The sequence below is a fragment of the Drosophila guanche genome, unplaced genomic scaffold (genome assembly GCF_900245975.1).
Source record: "Drosophila guanche unplaced genomic scaffold, DGUA_6, whole genome shotgun sequence".
Lineage (NCBI taxonomy): Eukaryota > Metazoa > Arthropoda > Insecta > Diptera > Drosophilidae > Drosophila > Drosophila guanche.
This window is the reverse complement of record NW_022995749.1, coordinates 5297324-5318558: the sequence shown is the minus strand read 5'-3', so window position 1 is coordinate 5318558 and position 21235 is coordinate 5297324. Positions and strand designations below refer to the sequence as shown.

The window sequence follows — 21235 nt, the reverse complement described above, 5'->3', positions numbered from 1 at the left end:
CGCGTGCTTCCTGCTCGAACATAACGCAGATGCTTAACCCAGTTCCAGTTTCAGCTCTGGGATGCTCTTCCGCTGCACTCTACACACTGCACGTGAGTCCTGGCGCTAATCATTTGTCTTCCTCCGAATGCATTTTCCACTTGGCAGCAGTGCAGCAGTGCAGCAGTGCAGTGGGCAAAAAAACGGACAGCAAAACGAAGTTTCCATTACGCACTGACAGCTGATTGCTAAGTTTATTATTGCCTTTTCGTTTGCGTTTCCGTTTCCGCTTATGAATCTTCCTCCCAGCTAACTATTTATCAAGTGTTGACCTTTGATGGCATTATGGGAGTTTCGTTTTAGTTTTTGAACCCCTAAAATCATTTGTTTTGCCACTGACAGCCGTGCGAAACTTTTGCTGAGAATGAGAGAAATGAGATTCGCAAATCAATTTGGAAATGGAAAAACTTAAACTTATTGCAAATATAGCTGAAAACTAGCTGATATTTTCACATATATTTCTCAATATTTTTATCTGCAAAAAGGGAGCCAAAAGATCTCTTTATTTTCATAAGCACACTCTGTCAGCAGAGGGACAAATTGACACATCCTTTGGCATAAGTACTCGACAACAACAATAACTGCAAATGCTGCCAGACAAAGGACACAGACACAACAATGCCACACACACACACACAATACCCCCAAAAAGCAGACAGAAATGGAAGTGGAACTGCGACTGCGACTGCAAGTTGCATGAAATTATGCTTTAATCTAATTAGCATAATTTGGCAGTGCCCAGCCCTGCCCTGCCCTGCCCTGCACTGACGATGATGATGATGATGCTGATGGGTATGATGATTTTGTTTTGGGTTGGCTGTTGGCTGTTGGCTGTTGGGGCCCCCAAGGAGCCACCGCACTGTCCTGGCGACAACAATTGAAATTGAAACTGCATTATGCACAACAACAGGAACAACTATTTGGACGATGCTGTCGCTGTTGCTGTGTTCTCGTTGTCGAGTGTCTGTCGGAGTTTGTTTTTGTCAGTTTTTGGTAGGGTTTTTTTTATACACTAACAGAAGGGAGTATTATGATTTTTTTAATGCACAAAGCGAAGTATTTTTGTAGCGATGAAATGAAGCTGCAACCAACTGCATGTCCTGCGGTGCTTGTGCATTTTTTTTACTACCGAATCATCATCAATATTCGCGCTGTCAGGGTATCCATAAGTATCGGCTATGAAAAAACTTTAGTCTGTTGTTTCGTTTCGTTTCGTTTTTTTTTTTTTTGTTTCGCATTTCATTATGGCATTTTTGGTTACACTTTGTTCCGTCGCGTCTGTTGTCGCTTTTATGGTCGTATTTGCATTGCCTTTGTTGCTGGTTTCTGTTGCTGCTGCAGCGCTGTTGTTAATGCCATTTTGATTATGATTATGAAATTTTGTTGGCTTCCTGCCTGCCACACTGCCACTCTGCACCCATGAAGAACTCTTTCCAGTTGCATCTGTGCTGCCACAGTGCTGTTTACATGGCTCATTGTTGGAGCACGCGGCGTATCCGCAACGCTGTCCCGCCCGCTACAGGACTCTCGTCACGACTCTCCTCTCCTTCGGCTGCCACTTAAATTCATATTTAAATTACATTTGTTTATGTAGAAATTTTCCCTACTCTTTGGCCATGCATTTTCATTTGCAATTCCTTTCTTTTGTCTGCCCAACGAATTTTTCTCTTTCCATTTCTATTTTCCATTCGCTTTTCCAAAAATTAATTTATTAACCTTTCTTTTGGGTACAAACAAGAGAACACAGGACATTTGCATATCAGTTGTTTGTTACATTTTTCGTTAGTGTAATTAACGTTGGTAATTATATTTGGCGCAAGGCAGAATCTCTACTCTGATTGTTTTTGGGACTCCGTCAAAGAAGGTAAATAATATTTAGTTAATTTTTGTCAATTAAGTACTTCATTTAGCCAGACAATCTGATATAATTAAAAGATGCCAAAGCAGTGCCAATTTGTTGGAAAGAATTTCTTTAGTTGCTGAAGAATGTCAAAGAATATTTTGTTAGCTATAAAATTTAATTGAAATATTTCCCATAAAATGCAACATTTATTCATCAAAATTCCACTCCAAAATATACAATATTTTATTTTTTCTTTATTTATATTCCCCATAAAAGGCCACACTTTTTTCTTATTAATTCCACTCTCAAATATAAAATTTCACTCCCTGCAGCAGTCCTTGTTTACTCCTTGAATTTCCATACAGGAAGATCGTATAAAATTTTGCTCATGTTTCCTTCCTGGTACATAAAAATAAGCTCCTCACAGATCCAGTGACATCCTGCACAACTCCACCCCCCACTCCGCACTCCCCATCAGCCATATAATTACACTTGCAAAAATTAACTGTAAAAAAAGCGCAGACAAAAGAAATACTCAGAGGGTGCGCACACGACTGTTGACATTGACAGTTCCTGTTTCTGGTGGGGACGCGGATCTGTCGCTGATGTCACTGCCGTTCCTCCTCCTCCTGCTGCTGCTGCTCTCTGCCATATGCGCTCACGTATTGCACGTATCATAAAAAGGATAACAATATAATCAGCTTAATGAGTGGCTCTGGCTGCTCCGCCAATGGCTGCTGCTGCTCCACTGCTCCCGGCTCCCAGATCCTAGCCTCTGCCTGCCTTTCGAATTGTGGATGCCATGCGACAGAGTTTTACTTTTACTTTTTCTCTTTCTTTCGTTTTTTTTGCGTTTTATGCACTGCTTTGTTTTTGCTCTCCGCAGCGGGGGGTGCCACCATGCAGTGTGGTGTGGCTGGTGGGGGCGGGGGAAAGGGTGTGGCAATGTCGTTTGCCGTTGATGTGAGGGCCGCCGGCTGTGCGTTGTCGCTGGCTGCTGTTAAGCTTTGTGTAAGCAATGTACTTTGTCTGCCAGCAGTACAGACCCCCCCCGCAGCAGCAGCAACAACCTTGCAGCCTTCTCCCTCTTTAGCATTGATTTACACACAAAGGTTGGGCAGAGTGAGACGTGGAAGTGGCTGCTGGGCTGTGGTGTGGTCTGGGGGTAAAGTTTAAAACAAGCAAACGGAAACGGAAGTGGGCTGCACGTGATGATGCTCGGTTGAGGTGCCCAAGAGGAAGCGCCAAGTCGAGTCGAGTCCTTATGCTTCAGCGTCTTCTAGTTGCTCTATCACAAAAACCTTACTTCGCTCTGTCTCTGTCTCTCTCTCGCTCTCACTCTCACTGCTTTACGTGTGCGTGCACTGCTTGCTGTGCGTGTCTGTGCGAGTGGCGCACAGCTGCTTTTTATTACACTTTCAATATGGAACGGGGTGGGGCTAGGGTAACAGGATATGCGGCATCTTGGCCTTGCAGCTTGTTTGTTGCCATTGTAAATTGGTTAAAAGTTAATCCGTAAATTTATGACATGCCAACAGCCATTTTGGCCATCACCCTAAACCCCGCAACTCACTCGCTCTCCCTTTGACTCACTCTCTCGCTGACGCTCACTCTCTGAAGCTCCCTCTGACTCTCGCTCTGACTCCCTCTCTCGCTCTCTCTCCCTGTGTGCGTGAGCTTTGCCAACTTCTTTTCTGTTTTCTTTTCTTCCATAATGGCTTTTCTTTTGCTGTGGCTGCTGGAACGTGTCTGACTAGCTGTGGGGCTAAATGCTAAATGGATAATGGCAATTGCACTCCGAACTTGCAATTAATTGTGGCTGGCAAGGTAATTTACATTTTATTACAAAGAGGCAGCAAGTGGAAGATGTATTAAGCAAATTATTCAACAAAAAAGTGACTTAAAATTAACTAAAATTAAACCTTTTAAAGGTAACTTCCCGACTCCAATTGAAATGGTTACGGTACAATGTTTCATTGCCTATAATACGATTTGGCTATTGTGCGCCCAATTTGTAGTCAAGTGAATTTTAAGCTCCGCTCAGCTTCTGTCTGTCTACCTGCTCGCACTCACACCTCTACGCTCCCTCACACCTCTGCTCTTACGCTCCCGCTCTCTCGACTCTTTCACTCTCCGTCTCCCACCTATTCTCCCTCTCTCATTGTGTGCTTGAGTGGCAATCCCCACTGGTGGTCTCAATAATAATGTTGATTTTCTTGGCTTGATTGGCAAACGGTTAATGAGCATCGGCGCTCATTTTGGAATATGCAAAATATGATTTAATTATGGTAACCCCAAAAGGAGCTGGAGAACTCAGGCTGCTGCTGCCGGTACTGCTGCAGGGCGTGCCAATGCACAGGGGAAATCCTTGAAAGGGCAAATTACGGTGCCATTGTTGGGCAATTCATGAGGACTCACTCTTTATGCTGCTGCTAAAAAGGAACTGGTAGGGTAGCACTGCAAAAAAAAGAAAAGCTACTTTAAACTGCGCCACCGCTTAGGGGTGGCAAGCAACCACCTTACCGCACCGCACAACCAGAATCAACCCCTCAGTGTCAGTCAGCGTGCCACTTGTTCGCGCTGTCACGGTGAATCCTCCAAGGATTTAACCCAATTTATGAAAATTCGTTTTCTCTGGCATTTTCTCGCTGTTTCGTCTAAAGAAAAATATTTGATTTTGTTTTGCACTTCATTTTTCAGGAGCAACAAAACTGCCAACGAGGACATGCGAGTGTCAAGGATAACGTTGGCCAAACTGATGGCAGTGCGAGAGGGTTGCCAGTCCTGCCCCATCCCCGCCGCCTGATTGTGACAGGTTCATGTTGGCGTTACATTATTTTTGTCGCATATTTTGTTGGTCTTGGAGGCAGCAACAGGAGGCAGTAGCACATCCTCGTGCCCGCTGCCTGTCACCTTAACCAGCTTAATGAACAACTCATTAATCATGCACATTTCGCATTCATAAACTTGCGCCGCGACAAATCAATCCATCAATCAATCAATTGTCTTGTCTGTCTTGTCCCGTCCGCCACTTGGCCATGTGACTTTCACCTCAGACAGACAGGAAAATGCTTTTGTCACAACATCCTTTCGAGAGAGAGAGAGAGAGAGCGAGAGAGAGGCTTTAAAGTAAGAGTATACCGTGAGCCGATCCGTTTTGTGGCATGATTGATGGTGGCACTGCCGAGGCTGGTTCTAATTTCGGCTACACTTATGCAACGATTTTGAACTAAGCTGTGAGCAGATCCCTGGGATTTGGCCCTTAATGAGTGGGGAAAGTGCTGGCTAGATTGATGGATGGCTGGGCTTACATCAATGAAAGTTGATTAGGAGAAACATTTGTAGAAATGCCGCAATTCAAGACTAAAGTTTGTGGTTGCGGACACCTTAATCTTCAAACGGAAAAGCTGGGAAAACTTCAAACCGAAAAGTCCCTCTAACAAACCACAATTCAACATTTTGAATCAGTCGCATCAGCAAAAACAGAATGCGAAATGCACGAAAAATATGCAGAGCTGTTATAGATACAGATACTCTCCCGCTGGCAGATACTTTATTGCAGTTTCAGCAGCAGCCCGTGTCCGTGTCCGTGTCCTTTCCGTTATCGCGAGCGAGTTGCTCCAAAATGACATTTAAATATTTTCCCACAAAGCCGCAAGCTGTCAGAGAATAGTGGGAGAATATGGACGGGGCAAGGACGATGCCAAAGATGCTGCCTGACAGCGCACAAAGCTCAAATTAGTGGCTGCCTGTCGGCGCCTGTCTCTGTCCCAGTCCCAATCCCTCCTGCTTCCCTCCTGCTGCAGCGTCATCAAAAAATCCATTCTGTTGGCTGAAAAAGAATATTATATCTATGGCTTTTTTCAGCACAGGAACAGGACATCAAAGTGTATCATTTTTTTACATCTTAATGGATGGAAATTGCTTAATTACTTGTAAACATGAATTGCCAACACCTCCTAGGCAGCAGCAGGCAGGGGGGAATGGCAGACACGGGGGGTGCCAGAATATGACAGCGTGGGCTGGGCCTCGACCTAATTCAACGCTATTAACGCCTTGACGCCCCTCTAAATTGAATATCAAAACTCCTGCGCCCAGGACACACTCTTAATTTAATTAGACGCCAGAGCACACCCGAGCCACTCGCAGTTCTATGTTAATTTTTTGTCAACTTTTAAAGTAAGAACTTCAAAAGGAAGCAGCCAGGAATGGGGAGCCATGCATCATTTGCATTTTTAGGAGGATGGCGGGAGAGTTTTTATAAAGCTGATAGGAATCTAAATGGATAGATAGATTTAAAGTGAACAAAATTGAATGGTAAGAAGTCGAATCAACAGCTGTAGAAACTGTGCCAGAAATGGAAATTCCATACTGAACAGCTGTAGAAACTTCCATTCTATGGTGAATATTGATCCATAAATTGAAGATACATCTATCTGGATTTGGAACCCTTTATCGCATTGAAATGAATTTTCTTAGCTTAGTAAAATCTTCAGCATGACTAGACCTTTAACCAAAATAATCAGCCACACAGCTCCTAAGAACCCACCCCACAATTTCTCTACCAAAATGAAAACTGCAAAAAATATAAAAAATTGAATGTCCAACTTTCGCATTAATCCCCAAAAAATTTGTCTGCAGACATAAAGCGAAAAGAAAAGCCATTCAGAGCTCTCTGTCTCTCTGCTCTGGTCGTTGTCGTCTGCATTGCGTTATTTATTCTTTAGATAATCACTTTTTTATTTTTATTTAATCTGAAGTCGTCTGTTTTCGGTTTTTAATGACACTGACGTGTCAATGCGACAAAAATACAGATAAAATACACAGCCAGCGCCAGCGCCAGCGCCAGCGCCTCGGAGCGTTGTCCTTTGGCATTGATTCAAGTTGTGTCTGTCCGGTGCAGTCCGGTAGGGTAGGGTCCAGTCCGATCCGATCCACTTCAGGGCCAAGCCAGCGGCTGTCTAGCCATTGAATGAATGTCAACGTATTGATTTCAGACGAGTTTCCTCTCTCTCTCTCTCTCTCCTCGTTTTCCTTTTGCCAGCATTCATTTCGAGGCTTTAAATTACTTTTCAAACTGTCAGAAAAGTGTGCGAAGGAGAGAGCATTGACCAAGGGCCTGTAATGATTGCAATTCCGAATCTGTTTATGATTGACATTTGCTTGTAGATAATTCTGTGCGCCAAGACTCTGGTCTGGAAGTTTTAGATAGTTTTCTTTTTCAATTAAAAGTGCTCGAGGCAAATATTAATTTGATAATTCCAGGCCCTCAGCCCTCGCTTAGATCATTCTGTATGCGTTGGGCTGTGCCAGGCCTTTGTCTCTGGGCTGTTATCTTTATCGCGTTGTTAAGTGTTGGCACGCTTTAAAGTGACATGCCAGCTGCTCCCTGGTATATCCACCCACATCCCAGCTATCCCATCCTTCAGTTGGGCTGCCATAAAGCTCTGGGCGATATGTTTGTAGCACAACTCGAAAGCACTTTTGGTTTATGCTGAATAAAACTTTAGTGCCGAAGGAGAGGCGCAAGGCACACACCGAGGGTTTGTTCTGGCCACGTTCTGGCCCACACTTGACTCGAAACTAAAATCTAATAACACTTTTAGCACAGAAATACATGTTAATGTGGCCCCAAGGAGTAGCCGCAGAGCATAAAACTAAATGCAAAGTCACGCATCCTAGAGGGAGCGAACTCCACGAGCTCCGCTCCAGGCTTTCATAATTTCCAGCAGACGGAGGGCCTGGCCAACCTGTGTGCCTGCCCAGTTTATGCGCCACTATTAGCCGTAGTAAAACTTCCAGTTTTTAGCTCAAAAAAGCCCAGAAATGTTGCCACTCTGGTTTATTAGATGGCGGACCATCGGCTCTCTCGTAAACTTTTGCATTAAAGTAAGAGCAAGTAAAAGGCAAACCCAAAAAAAATGCTCAACTTTGGCTATTTTTTTCGGGGCTAGCAATGGCATAAATATATTCCTTTTATTCCGTTTAATATGCGGCAACATTGAAAAGTTTCTGCAAAAGTTTTTCGAGTAACTAGAAGAAAGAATCTGCGCAGCAAAAAGTTGTAATTGTTGTTGAGGTAAGATATTCGAGGGCCAACAATCAGCGGAGTTATTGATGAAGTGCCGCACTTGGGCATAATTCGTAGAACAAAACAAAAAACAGCCTCAACTTTAATGAGAGACTTTAAGCCACAGCAGCGGGCATGCAAATTGGCGATATGCAAATATTTTCAGCGCTTCATTATCGCAAGTGGCACACCGCACAACACTTCAGAGTTGTGGAGTGCACACGGATATGCCGGAGCAGCCATCGATATGTCGATGATGTGCAGACAACAGAAGGTCCTCCCTGCCTGCCATGGCATGTGCGGCATTTCCGGGCAATCGGACAGCGGGTGCAATTTTCATGTTAATTAATTTAACCCATTAAGTGTTGTCATATTTCAAGCAGTTCCAAGAGCTTCCTCCCTCAATTAGCGCTGCAAGTTGGATACCAAATGGTTAGCAGGATTACGGCTAAACAGCAGGGGAAGAAGCTCCTTCTGGCAAAGACAAACAAGCAACTGAAACTGTGGCTGTAGCTGTAGCTGTAAAAGAAACCAAAATCAGTTGAAACAGATACGAATGGGGATACGGATACGGATACGGATACAGCTGGCAGCTGCTGGCACGGTTAACTTGTGGCACACGCTCTCCAAATACGTGTAACTGTGCCCCCGAACCATTCAATTGCTGGCCACCAACCCACATTCCTGCAGCTCAGTCTCAGTCTCAGTCTCAGTTTCCCAGAGCCCCATGCTCAGGGTCGTCATCATCGTCGTCATCACCTGGCAACCGACCGACTAATGAGACATCAAAGTAAGCGGCAACCTTCGATTTGATTTGTTTCTGGTTTCTGGGCAGCTGGGGTTGGCAGCTCAATGGGGGGTTGTATCTGTCAGATATCTGGGAGCGTGCTTTTGCCGTGAGAGACGTACGTGTTGTGGCTTAAATGAGCCGCAAAACTCGTCTACCTGCCCGCCTCAAATCAATAACTCTACGAAAGTTTTGCAGCTTAAAGAGTGAAAGATTTTTAAAGAAAGTTTTAGGGCTTAATGAGCAAAAAACTAATGAATATTCCAGGCAAAATGATGGTTTTCTTTGATATTTCAGTTACCCATTTCTGGCATACTTTTGGGAGCACTTTAAGTTACTTAAACTTCCTTTCCGCGGGTTATAAATATAATCTGCACATTTATAAGATGCCTTTTGGCACTCAACTTGCAGTGCCTGCGGACAGTGCAAACTTAACCATTAAAGGCTGTCAACTACTGAGCCAGCGGCCGTAACTTATGGCCTTGTTTAATGTGCAACAAATGAAGCAACAAGCCAGGGCAGAGCCAAAGCCAGAGTCAAGCGACAGACTCCATGCAATTCCCAGTCGCAAAAGGAAGCCAGTTCCCAGCTGAGAGAACTCACCCAGTGGGAAATGTGAATGCATTTATTTATTTTAATTCCGCCACAACACTTCCGTTGTGCAATCAATGCAGGACTCCGGGACAATGAGACATATTTCCATATGCATATTTATGTGTGCACACATCCTTGTGGGGAGAGTGTCCTTCTGTGTCCTGTGTCCTGTGTCCTGTGTGCTGCTGGGTCGTGCTGCGTCCAAGGCAATCGCTGATCACTTTTCGCACACAAAGGCACAAAAACAATAAATGCAAATGACGTTGCGTTGACTATCGGCATGATGATGATGATGATGATTCGTGCACAATGCCTTTGTTGATGATAATGATGACCAGAACCAGACGCTGACGCGCCCACCAGACGCCATTATTGCCCCCAGGGAACAGCACAGTCCACACCCCCACATTGGATCCCCCATTGGCAAAGAGCAGCAGCCCGATGGCAGACATGAAATGCATTAAAAATTCACAATTTGCAGATTATTTTTAACGATTTTAAATACACATAAAAGTGGCTGATGATTCCGCTGCTGTCCTGCTGTCGCGGACTGCCAAATGGATCACAAATGTGCACTCCGGCTGGGGGTCGAGCTGTGGCTCCGATAACTCGGGTTTGGTCTCGGGACCAAACGGAAGTAGGCAGCAGAGCGGAAGTTGCACCACCCCTCGTTGCACGTTAAACCTGCCACAGCGAAAGATACTAAGCGGATGGGGTGACGACTGTTAAAATCAGAAATCAGCGACAAATGCAAAATTAATTAAATGTTGCGACTTTTGGGCACTCGTAAAGGTTCATGCGGGTGAATGTGCACGATAAATTAATGCTGAAATGACACTGAAAAGTATTAATTATTTGACATTTAATGACAATAAAAGAATATTCATTTATGAACATAAGCCAACATGCAACAATCTTGCACTGAAAAGTCATTCCAAATGCAACTTCCAGCTAAAGTTTTGGCCCAAAATTGTTCCTAATTTTCCCACTTACTGGCTGCACCTGCCCCTTGTGCAGTTTTTCCCCGACTTCCTACTCAAAACCTCTTGATAAGCAGGAAACATTTCAATTACAATCCATAAACAATGAAGCCCCACGGCACTTGAGCATTTTGTTTAATTAATTTTCATTTCGATTCTGCACAGCTCCATGCCAGAGTTGAAATCAAGCCAGGGCCATGGCTGGAATTGCGACTGGGACTGGGACCAGGACCGGGACCGGGACCGGGACTGTTGCTGGTCCTGCAGCTTTAGCTCAAGTCCCAATTTGGGGAATATCCGGCCAAAAGTTCAGCTCCTTGAGGATTTCTTTCACGCGGCAAAAAGGCGAGTGCCACAGCTGAGAAAAGCTGATTGCTTCAGTTTCCATTTGTAATTGTTGTTTTCCACTCTTCCCTTCCACCACTGTATAATTGTTGTTCTTGTTATGCGCTGCACTTTAATTACACACTTGCGGTCATTTAAAATTATTTCACTGTAGTTGCCCCACACAATCCACGACCCTTCGTTGTGCTTCTCGTTTCTGCCACGGATTTTCGCTCATTTTCTTTTTGCGCATTTTGCCCCAGCTTATCTGTGAAATGAATACAAAATAAAACCCCAAAGAAATGAAAATGAAAATGGCAAAGTTAACACTTGTTAAACTTTCAACGAGATCGTTGCTCGTTGCTCTTCCTCCGCTGACTCCGCTGCTGTTGCTTCTTTCTGTTGTTGTAAATGATAGCACGGCAGGGCATGGGGACGAGGAAGGACTGCGCAGTTTCTGCAACAAAGTGGCCAAGTGCCCAGGCGAATAATTAGCCAAATAACCGTGGGGCATAAGTTCAAGTGCAACAAAGTTTGTTGTGCTGCCAGCAACAACAATGTTGCTGCCAAGTGATAGACAAATCAGCAAAAAGAAAGCTATAACAAAGCTAGCTACACTCAGAAAAAAATATCCATAAAAAAACACTCTTTGCATCGATGAGAATTTGCATTGGTATGTGAAGAGATTTATGGGCAGCTTTATTCCAGTATTTACCCTACTTGCAAGCAGTTCCTTGTCCTCAGTGTAGCACTAAAATGCAACTGTAAACTAGTTCACAATGTAGTTCAGCAGCAGGCAATGGTCGGGGGGCAGTGTGGAGTTGGGCAAGCAGTTGTAATGCAATCCGTGAAGCAGTCCGCTCACGTTGTCAACATGTTGCTGGGGTCCGGGTTCAGGCACCAATACGAATATGTTGCCAGCACAATTGACAGAAAATGCAAAGGCGCTTGGCATGCACCGCATGTTGTCTGCGCGGCGAGTGCTGCAAAACTCACTTCATGGTGCAAAAGACTTCCCAAAGCCATAAATTGTTTATAGTTTTGCAAGGTGGGCGCCTGTTTGTAGCACCTGAAATGGGGGGTACGGTACGGGGAACACGTACCATATCTTCCATTTAGCACTCGTCTCAAAGACACAGTCCGAACGAAGTTTTGCACAGTTTTGCTTATGCGTTGGCGCTGATGTTGAAGTTTTGCCGACGACGACTGCCGTTTGACAAATGTCCCAGCCACATGCGCCAAAGAGTGTCGGGCGGCTAGGTTGTATCTGGTTTCTACCTACCTCGTTGCCGCCTAATCAATGCATGAATGAGGAATGCCAAAGGCACTGCTTGCTTAATTTACAGCAAATGCATTATGTCGTGGAGTGGGAGTGGGAAGAGTGCGGCATATTGAATGGAGTTCTTAATAGAAAATCTGGCAACTACAATTAACAAAGAACAACTGCACTTCCTGGAAAATATCTGCCATACGACAGACAATTTCTAAGAACAACCCAAGCGAGGGGCTTTATATAAGCCGTAAATACCGAAAAAACTGTCAGTTTTCGCTTATAACTTCCAACAAAATGTGCTTCAAATGTTTAATAGTATTGCTTCTACTTTTTCTCCCTTATGGACTGGGCAGTGGCAAATACTGCGATCTGCCCGCTTGCGGTGAAAATAATTTGGCCTGCGATAACAAAGGCGTAAGAGGCGCTACATCTAACGAGTGAAATTTCCAATCAAAAGTTCGCTTTTTGTGCAGCAAATCAACTCAAAATGTGTGCCAAATACACGCATCGTGCCCATGACTGTCTATCGCAATTCGCTGCTGAGTGTCTTCAATGATTTTCGCAGCCTTGTGGCTCGCGGGGATCGCAGACTCAAGCCAGCGGCACGCATGGCCAAAATGAGTTGGTCCAAGGAACTGGAGCACATGGCCAAGCTGTCAGCCATCTCCTGCAGCATGGACAAGTTCTGTCTGAGCACCGAGAACTTTTACTATGTGGGCTCCATCTTCGATGCGTTCAAGTATCCGGGCAGAGTCTACGAATACGAGGATTACGAAATTATTCTAAATCTGATCGCTGGCTGGACCAACAGACTGGCGGATATTTCCTTGGGCATGGTCATCTATATGCCGGATTATGTGGCGGATATGTAAAATTTAATTCTACTTCTAAAGCGTTTCTTGTGCTCAATATTTCCCCTCTTATTTGCCCAGGAAAATCCTCAACGCTGCGCTGCTCATTTCGGAGGCCAACACCCATGTGGGTTGCACGGCCATGCGCTTCACTTTTGCCAGCTTCCATCATTTTGTGTTGGTGTGCGCCTTCAGCACGGATGTCTTCATCAATCGAAGTCTGTACAAGCTGTCGGCCTCGCCGGGCAGCGCCTGCAAGCGGCGCGACTCCACATACCCCGCGCTGTGTGCCGCTGGCGAGCGTTACCACAACGAGCGGCAGCTGCCCAATGCCACGCTGCTGCAGCCACCCGGTGGCAATGCCATGATACAACGCAACCCAGATGTGGCCACCTTTTATAATTACAATTTTAACAATTACGGCTGAGTAAAGGAAAACTTTAAGTTCACTTTAAACTAGAAATTTCGGTTGAGCGTTTTTTGTTGTGCATTGTCCGCTGGCTAGACTAAAGCACACGCCCCCAAAGCGTGGAACATTGCCCAATTAAATCAGTGCCCAAAAAAAAACACAAAAATAGTTAACAGCCAGACGGGGCAGCAGGGTGACACAGCAGACACACAGACAGACAGCCTCGATAATCACGGAACGCATTTGCATATCAACGCGCTTCCGGGCTGATGTCCTTCGCATGCAAATGAAAACATTAGCGGAACACACGCGGCAGTCGCTCAGTCCTCTCATCCTTGCCAGCGAGACACAGCCAAAAGCGACAGCGACAGATGCAGATACGGATACAAGTGACATTCGTCGCTGCTTTTGCTGCTGCTTAAATATATATTTCAATTAAAATTTTACACACGAATAAATGCAAAGCCACGCCCAGCACATTAGGTGCCCATTTCCGAGCTCCCCAGTTACAGCAGAAACTTCCATTCTGGTCCCTGTCCTCCTGCTGCAGCCAGTGTCCAACTTGTGTCGCTATGTTTATGAGCGTCTGAAGGCCATGAGAGCAGACAGTGCCAGGACATGGCCATAAAATGGTCCGAGCTTACGAGAGTGCTGCATGCATAGGGATGAGGATGAGTGTGAGTGTGTACAGGGATCAGTGCTGGCACTGCAGAGGCGGGGCAGACACGGCACCACCAATGGAGCATGCTGAATGTCCACAGAATTATTCACAAGTTTCCCCATGGCCAGCCAGGGACAACCCGAGGAGCCCACTGGAACGAGAACTTTGGCATTGTGACAAGAGGAGACAGAATGGAGTTTGCAGCGGAGCAAAACGATGAACCAAGGACACATCAAGTGTTTATGCTGTAGGAAGTTTTGATCACAGAATTTGCGCTTTAAAAATGTCGCAAAATCAGTCCAAAATCATTGTCAGACTTGTAGCAGCTATCATCCAACACACAAATGACCTGCAGATCTCTGCTGGCTGTCATATCTTATCCACAAATTGGCTGTTGCTGCTGCTCCGCCCCTTGGTTGGGTTTCCATTTCAAGTCGAGGCCATGAACTTGAACTTGCAACTGTAATAATAATAATAATGCAGATCCCAACTAACAATCGTGCCGCTCCTCTGGGTCCTATTTTTATTTCCTTTTCACAGCCAGAGCTCACCCTTTTAGCTCTGTCCTTCCGTGTCTGCGGCCATTGTCTGGCTTGCATTTCAAATTCTAAGCAAATTTGTCCACCAACGGGAGGCACCAGGGGCAGAGGCATGTGCAGGGGCAGGGGCAGGGGCAGGCGGCGCAACATTTTATGAGCGTGCCCGTGATGCAGCGACTCAGATATGGCCAGAGAAACGTCTGCTCTGGGCTCCGACTCCAACTCTGCTCCAGTTTCCACGACCAGCGCCAGCTCCATTTGAATGGGTTTTCTCTCGCTGCTCGTTGCTGCGTCTGCCGCTGGCACACAAAGATGTCCTGGTGTGATTTATCGCCGGCATAGCTGGGATAATGGCCACGTATTATAATATTTGCCGCGCCCAGTCAGGCACCGTGGCAGCCACCGAGGCAGCCGTATGCTTATCGGCGGCGACACCACCACCACCACCGACAACGTCAACGTCTAGACTCCTGCGGTGCAGCTGGGCTCAGCAAGGCTTCCTTTGCTTTCATTCTTCCTTTTATGCTTCTGGCTTGCAGTTTTCATTTGCATTTTGCCAGAGCGGAAAACTGCATGCAGTTTATTAAATAGAGGAGCAAAAAAAAGAAGGAAAAGACAAAAAGCGAACTCGCAAAATTAAGTACATCATTTCGGGGTTGGGTTTGGGTTTGGGTTGATTGTCGGATGCTTTTGGCGCATATCCTGTGGCCAGGACAGCACTCTCGACACTCGCCTCATTGTTGAATTTTATGCCGCAACGAATGTCTTCCAGACACCACACAGACAGACAGACTGGCAGAGGGGCTTAAATCGTGAGCCAAATACATAAAATCTACGCATGCATGGGACGAATCCTCCGCCCCATTCCGTATGTGCGAGTGTATCCTTTGCCGCATCCTTTTCCACTAAATGCCGACTGCATTGTGCACAGATATACATATCCTTTCTGCCACATGCATATATATTTGATATCATTAAAATTTTCAACTTGCCACTGCAGCAGCAGCTTGTCCTTGCCATTGCCACTGCCACTGCCACTGCTGCAACTCCTTTCTCGGACTCCTCCTCGCAGAGCAAACATGAATAGTCTGGAAAGTCTGGATTTCTCTGCACACACACACACACACACACACACAAAAGAGAAAGCAAAAGCAAGAGCAAAACTATGCATTTATGATATTTTTTCAAGTTTATTTGCTCAACGGACTTCAAAAATATTTCTGCAAAAGTTCTGGGAAGAAGGAAGAATTTCGTCTGAGCTGAGCTACTTATTTGCACATTACTTTTCCCCACTGTAAAATTCCTAAAGTTTGCATTGGCAGAAACCTCAGCAAAGGAATGATGATCCTCCCAACCCCCGAGAGTCCAACTTTTTATTGAGAAATGTGGACAGGTATCCGGTGGGGAAATTTAATTACATTTAAATCCAAATGGGACTTAATATGCAGTCGCTTCGTTCATAATTAAAAAATACGCAATATCCGATTTTTCAATAACCCCAACATAAAAAAACAACCAAGTGCATCCAGGAGAAGGAGCGCCAGGACGTCCTGTTCACGGCCAGGGCCAACAGTCGGTTGGGACTGATGGGCGCCACTGATGGGCGACGACAACGTTGAATCGGACGACTGCAAAGGACAAACGGGCGTAACTCAATCTGTGGATATGCAAAAGGGAATAACCAGCCAGACGCACTACCGCAGGGACAATGATAGCCCCAAAGAAACAAAAAAGAAATTACCAAAAGAATAAAATCAATTTCATGCGCTGTGCTGGACACAAAGTAAGGGCATATGTGGCTGTTTATTAAGGAGGTTTTGGACATTTTTGGGCATTATTTTAGAGCATTTTAGACTGGAATATAGTTCCTTTTCTTCTAATATTTTTTACCAATAATTTCTCTAGGGTATTTATATTTTTCGTACATTTTTTTCCACACCCACTAAGCCATCGCAATTGTTTTACTTTTTATTCAACCTTTTCTGAGTAAATTAAAAAAGTAAATTCTTTCACTGCAACAACGACGACTACGAGGACGTGCAACTTCTCGTCCGGCCAATAATTCAATCAATTTATTTGCACTTTAGTGCTGCGGAAATGGGTGTCACACACCCACACCCACACCCGCACCCAGAGCCGTGAAATCTCTCTCTTCAGCAAAAGAAAGCTGCCGACGATTCGGGAATAAAAATGAAATCAATTATGTTGAAACTTCTCTTTTTTTTTGTTTTTGGAGCACACCGTACCGCTGGCTATGTTGTAATTAATACAAAATGCTGTGTGGCCTCAGACACAGTCGGGGAACTCCGTAGTCAGCGAGGGAATGGCACGTTATAGCTGGGGGCATGCCAAAAAGTTGAGTCTTTGCCGCTGCCCATTGCCGGCGAACTCAATTTGATAAAAATTTCATTTACAATTGCCGACGCCATCGTCGCCTCCGCGTGGCAATTGGGGGCAGTCCTTGCCTGCTGCCAGTCCGTGTGGGAGTCGCCAGTTGGCGCTTTTTGGCCAGCACTCTCCTGCCAATTGTTGTGTTTATTAATTTAATTTGACAGTCGCCTTTGCCTTGGGGCCAATCGGCAGCAGCTGTGCACGGTTGTGGTCCAACTGGAAGATGGTTTGCCTGGGGGGGGGAGACTATATTCATTTTGTGGTGTCCTCTGTGGTTGCAATTAGAACATTAGAGAGGGCAGAAAAATTACACATAGAAAGGGAAAAGTAACAGACAGAATGTTGGGTATTCATTTTACATTCAATTTCCTATTGATAAATGCTTTGGACGTTGGAGATCTTTATCTTGGCAAATGATTTTCATGCCAATTGACAGTTTGAAACCCCAACAACCTGGCAGAGTAGGTTCCGCCGTGATCTATGGCCAAAAACTTTGCTACTTTCATCCCTCTACTTGACACATTTCTCTATCTATCTAAGTGCTAAGGACTATCATTTTCCTACACACCCTGGGTGCCATCGTTTGGGCAGGATCAGTCTAACAATGTCATTAGGGCTGTCCTCATTAACGGCACAGCAGTTGGTGATATTCGGAAAATCCATTAGAGCGCTCCTGCCGCTGCCTTCTGCCACAACCGCAGGCGAATTAAAGTGCTTCAATAACCAAATTTACGTTTGAATTTAATAAAGAAGAACTCCAGCTTGGGGTGTGTCCTGCCTGCCTGCCTGCCTGCCTGCCTGCTGGTGGTGTTGAGGTGTTAAGCATTACAAAAACGAAGCAAGAAAAATGAAAAAATAAAAGCGGAGCTGGGGCCAGGCCACTCCCTCGTTGACCCAGGCCGGAGGCAGCGACGTTCGGACGTTCGCAATGAATGTCATTTGGATTAAGCTTTGGATAAGTTTTTAATTTATTGTGCATACAATACCAAGGACTGCTCCTCTAGGTTAAGTGAGAGTGGGGGTGTACATCCTATGTATATCTTGGCGTGCTTATCGGAGCGTACCCATCGCTGCCGCAGGCCACGTGCCCGTGTCTCACGTTCTGTTCACCGACGGGCAGCAGATCTTCTGCCCCCTTCGTTGTGCCACTTAGTTCAGCTTGAACTGGCTGGCGGGCTCGGTGCCGGCGTGGAGTACCAGATACTCGGGTGTCATCGGGGCATTGAGGGTGACCCAGGCCTTGGGCACACCGGCATCATCGCGGGCGGATTGCAGGGCTTGCTGCAGGGCAAAGGCCACAGCGATGGCCACACAGATGGCGGGTTCCCCAGTGGCTAGAACAGGAAAACTCTCATTGGATGACAGTGTCCAAATGGATTAATAAGCTCACCCTTTGACCGCATAAACCCAACCTTGTTGGGGCTCTTGGGCAGCATTTGGATGCGCAGATCTATGGGAATATCCTTGGCGCCAGGTGGCTTGTAGGTCCACGTGCGATTAGTCAGACATTCGCCGGTCTGCTTGTCCACTATAATCTGCTCGCTGGTCCAGTAACCCAGGCCCATCATTAAAGCGCCTTCCATCTGTCCAATATCCACAAACGGATTCAGACTCTCTCCCGCATCCTCCAGGAGATCCACGCGGCTGATCAGATAGTTGCCCGTCAGAACATCAAATTCCACCTCCGTGAGGCAGAGGCCGCACACCGCATAATTATCCATGTCGCCCTGCTTGTAATGATCATTCGCTATGAGATTGATCTTCCGGTTGTAAGCCTCATTGATGAGTTGCTGCCAGTTGGAGGGTTTCACCTCCTCCCTGACCGGCGCCAGGCGAGAGTTCAGCGTCTCGCAGGCCTTGCGCACAGCAAAGCAAATGGATTCGCTGCCCACGGAGCCGCCTGTGCCCATGGCGTTGGCTCCATTGATCGTTTCGCTGGCCTCAATGCGCACCTGTTCCATGGGAATGCCCAGAGAGTGGGCCACCACTTGGGATATTTTGGTGTTCATGCCTGAAATGGATGGGAATTGAGTTAAGTTAGAGCTTAAGGGTTGAACAATACTCACCCTGTCCCATTTCAATGCCTCCATGTGTGACCACCACTGTGCCATCGCTGTGGTAAATAGCAACCGTCGCGGGATACTGTCCAAAGTAACCCATTTGGTACTCCATTATAGACAGCCCCAATCCACGCTTGCGCCAGCGATTCTCCTTGTTGTAGGCAATAATCTCAGAGCGACGTTCCTTGTATAGCGTACTAGCTAGAAATCCTGGCATCATTTCGCCCATTTTGTGATTGGGCAAAATATTAGCATAGCGCACATCCGCAGGATCCTGTCCAGTCTCGAAGGCAATGTGCTCCAGAATGTTCTCTATCATGGCAATGCCCTCCAATGATCCCGGCGCACGACACGGTGTATTGGTGGGTGCATCTGTGTACACCAGAAAGCCATCCAGTTTATAGTTATCGCTGAATTCGTAGCAGTTCCTGGACACCGCCACGCCATGGCCCATGTGGGACTCGTTGGACAAGTAGCCGGCATCCTCGAAGAAGCGACTGACAAGGCCCACAATCTTGCCAGACTTTTGCACGAAGAAATCGTAGTCACAGTGGAAGGCCCAGCGCTTGCCCAGTGTGCTCATAATGGACTCCAGCGACTGCACAAAGCGCACGGGACGATTCAGCTTGTAGGCAGCAATCGAAGCAGCAGCAGCGGCGAGATTGCAGCGCGTGGCCTTGCCACCGTAGCCACCCCCTAGGCGGCGGGTTTTCACCTGCACCTCGTTCACCTTTAGGTTGAGAATGTTGGCAATGATATCCTGCGACAGATCCATCCATTGTGTGGTGACATGCACTTGCATTCCACCCTCGAAGGGCACTGCGACAGTAGTCTGTGGCTCCATGTAGTAGTGGTACTGCAGGCCCAAGTCCAGCTGTCCGGAGGAACTCACATCGAAGTGTTCCCCCTCCAGGTCGAGGCTCTTCAGCGTTGACTTGTATCGATGCTCCAGACGCTCACTGGCTGAAGCTCCCACCTTATTCAGCACATCCTTGAGTGTGGGCAACACTTCCTTGGCTCCTCCTTCGTAACTTAACTTCACCAATGCTGCGGCGCGTTGAGCCAGCGCGTTGGAATTGGCGACAATCACACCCACGGGTTGGTCGTAGAACTTGATCTCGCCAGTGGCAAAAATCTCCTCGTCTTCGGCAAAAAACATTGGCTCGCGTGTCTTGGGTCCAAGATAGTTTGGTCCTGGTATGTCCTTGGCATCCAAATAAGCCACCACTCCGGGTATGTTTAATGCAGGCTGCGGGTCTACCTTTGAGACCTTTGCACCAACTTTTTTGGCGTGAACAAAGGCAGCCCACAACTGATTCTGTTGCGTGGGAAGATCATTGGCGAAAGTTGCTTCCCCTGAGCACTGAATAAGTCCCTCGTGCTTCTCCGTAGGCTTGGTCACTGGATAATGCTCCTCGAAGGTCTCAAAGTTTTGCTTTCCACTCGACACGGGCCGTTGCAGCAGAGATCCACCCAAAGCGAAGCGACTGCCCACTCCCTGTTTCCTCTGTGCTGCCGTCTTCAGCAGAAACTTGTAGAAGAGTCCGCAGGCGAGTTTGCGTCGGTACACAGGCGAGGCATCGGGCAGCACCTCATCGGGTTTCAGAATAGTCGACAGTTGGCCAAAGGCTTGCTCCACCAGTCCATTCTCATAGGGATTGCGTCCCAGCAGCAGCCTCTCAATGGCCGTGGCATGGACAAACTCCGGATTGATGCCACCAAAGCAAATCCTCGCAGTCTTCACCTTTGAAGCGTTGTCCAACTCGAGCAGGAAAGCGGCATTGACATAGGCATGAGCATTCTGTGCACGTGGCATGATCTAAGGATAGGGAAACAAGTGAGTTACATAACCTTATAGATCCTCTGATAGATCTCACCTTGTAGGAGTCGAACAGAAAACGATCCTTGGGGTACGCAGGGAGAACTATTCCTCTTATGATCTTTCCCTCCATCGGTGTCTTCAGATAGCTGGCGAGGCTGACAGTCGCCTGCTTCACCAACGATTCCTGGACAATCACCTGTGCGTCCAGAGCCTCGAGGACAATGAACACGTCCGAGGGGAACTCCGGGTGGGCATGCTTAATGGCCAGATTGCCCGCCAAGGTGCCGGCCTGGGTTAATGAAAAACAAATTGATAAGCGACAAGCGATAATTCGAGTAGCTGGAGAAGAGCTTACAGCTTATCAGGCAGATAACTAGACACTTGTCCATCGACTTACATTGCGAACGGGAACGTTGGCGATCCAATCGAGGTGCTGCCACACCTGGGCCAGGTACTCGAAGTCTTTGGTCTGCTCCAGCTGTCGGCAAATGTCCATCGTTTCAGTGAGGCTCAAGTTACCCCCGAGGGTGAGGGAGCCAGCATCCAGCTTGTGTCCCTTGAGCTCTGCCAAACCTCCCACATCGATGAATGC

At 46.6% G+C, this 21235-nt stretch overlaps 2 protein-coding genes across 2 annotated transcripts in view; one reads left to right on the top strand and one right to left on the bottom strand.

Annotated features, from left to right (window-relative positions):
- Positions 1-12192: 12192 nt before the first annotated feature.
- On the top strand, positions 12193-13203 carry LOC117585166 (allergen Tab y 5.0101-like). Its single transcript, XM_034274507.1, has 3 exons — positions 12193-12324; positions 12384-12778; positions 12843-13203. Exons 1-3 carry the CDS (start codon positions 12205-12207, stop codon positions 13186-13188), a joined length of 861 nt encoding a protein of 286 aa, XP_034130398.1. The 5' UTR covers positions 12193-12204; the 3' UTR covers positions 13189-13203.
- A 4502-nt stretch (positions 13204-17705) lies between these two features.
- LOC117585423 (indole-3-acetaldehyde oxidase-like) overlaps positions 17706-21235 on the bottom strand; it is a 5529-nt gene continuing 1999 nt past the window's right edge. Inside the window, exons 3-7 of the mRNA XM_034274897.1 lie at positions 21041-21234; positions 20699-20932; positions 18828-20640; positions 18152-18772; positions 17706-18095 (exon numbers count right to left, since the gene is read on the bottom strand). Of these exons, the coding sequence (XP_034130788.1) occupies positions 17911-18095; positions 18152-18772; positions 18828-20640; positions 20699-20932; positions 21041-21234 (3047 nt within the window). The 3' untranslated portion in view covers positions 17706-17910. The remainder of the gene's footprint in view (positions 18096-18151; positions 18773-18827; positions 20641-20698; positions 20933-21040; position 21235) is intronic.

Excerpts from the sequence above, each read along its gene's own strand:
- LOC117585166 (XM_034274507.1), top strand. The coding sequence starts at position 12,205 with ATGTGCTTCAAATGTTTAATAGTATTGCTTCTACTTTTTCTCCCTTAT. Across the intron at positions 12,325-12,383 it reads TGGCCTGCGATAACAAAGGC|CAAATCAACTCAAAATGTGT; the intron begins GTAAGAGGCGCT and ends CTTTTTGTGCAG. Across the intron at positions 12,779-12,842 it reads CCGGATTATGTGGCGGATAT|GAAAATCCTCAACGCTGCGC; the intron begins GTAAAATTTAAT and ends TTATTTGCCCAG.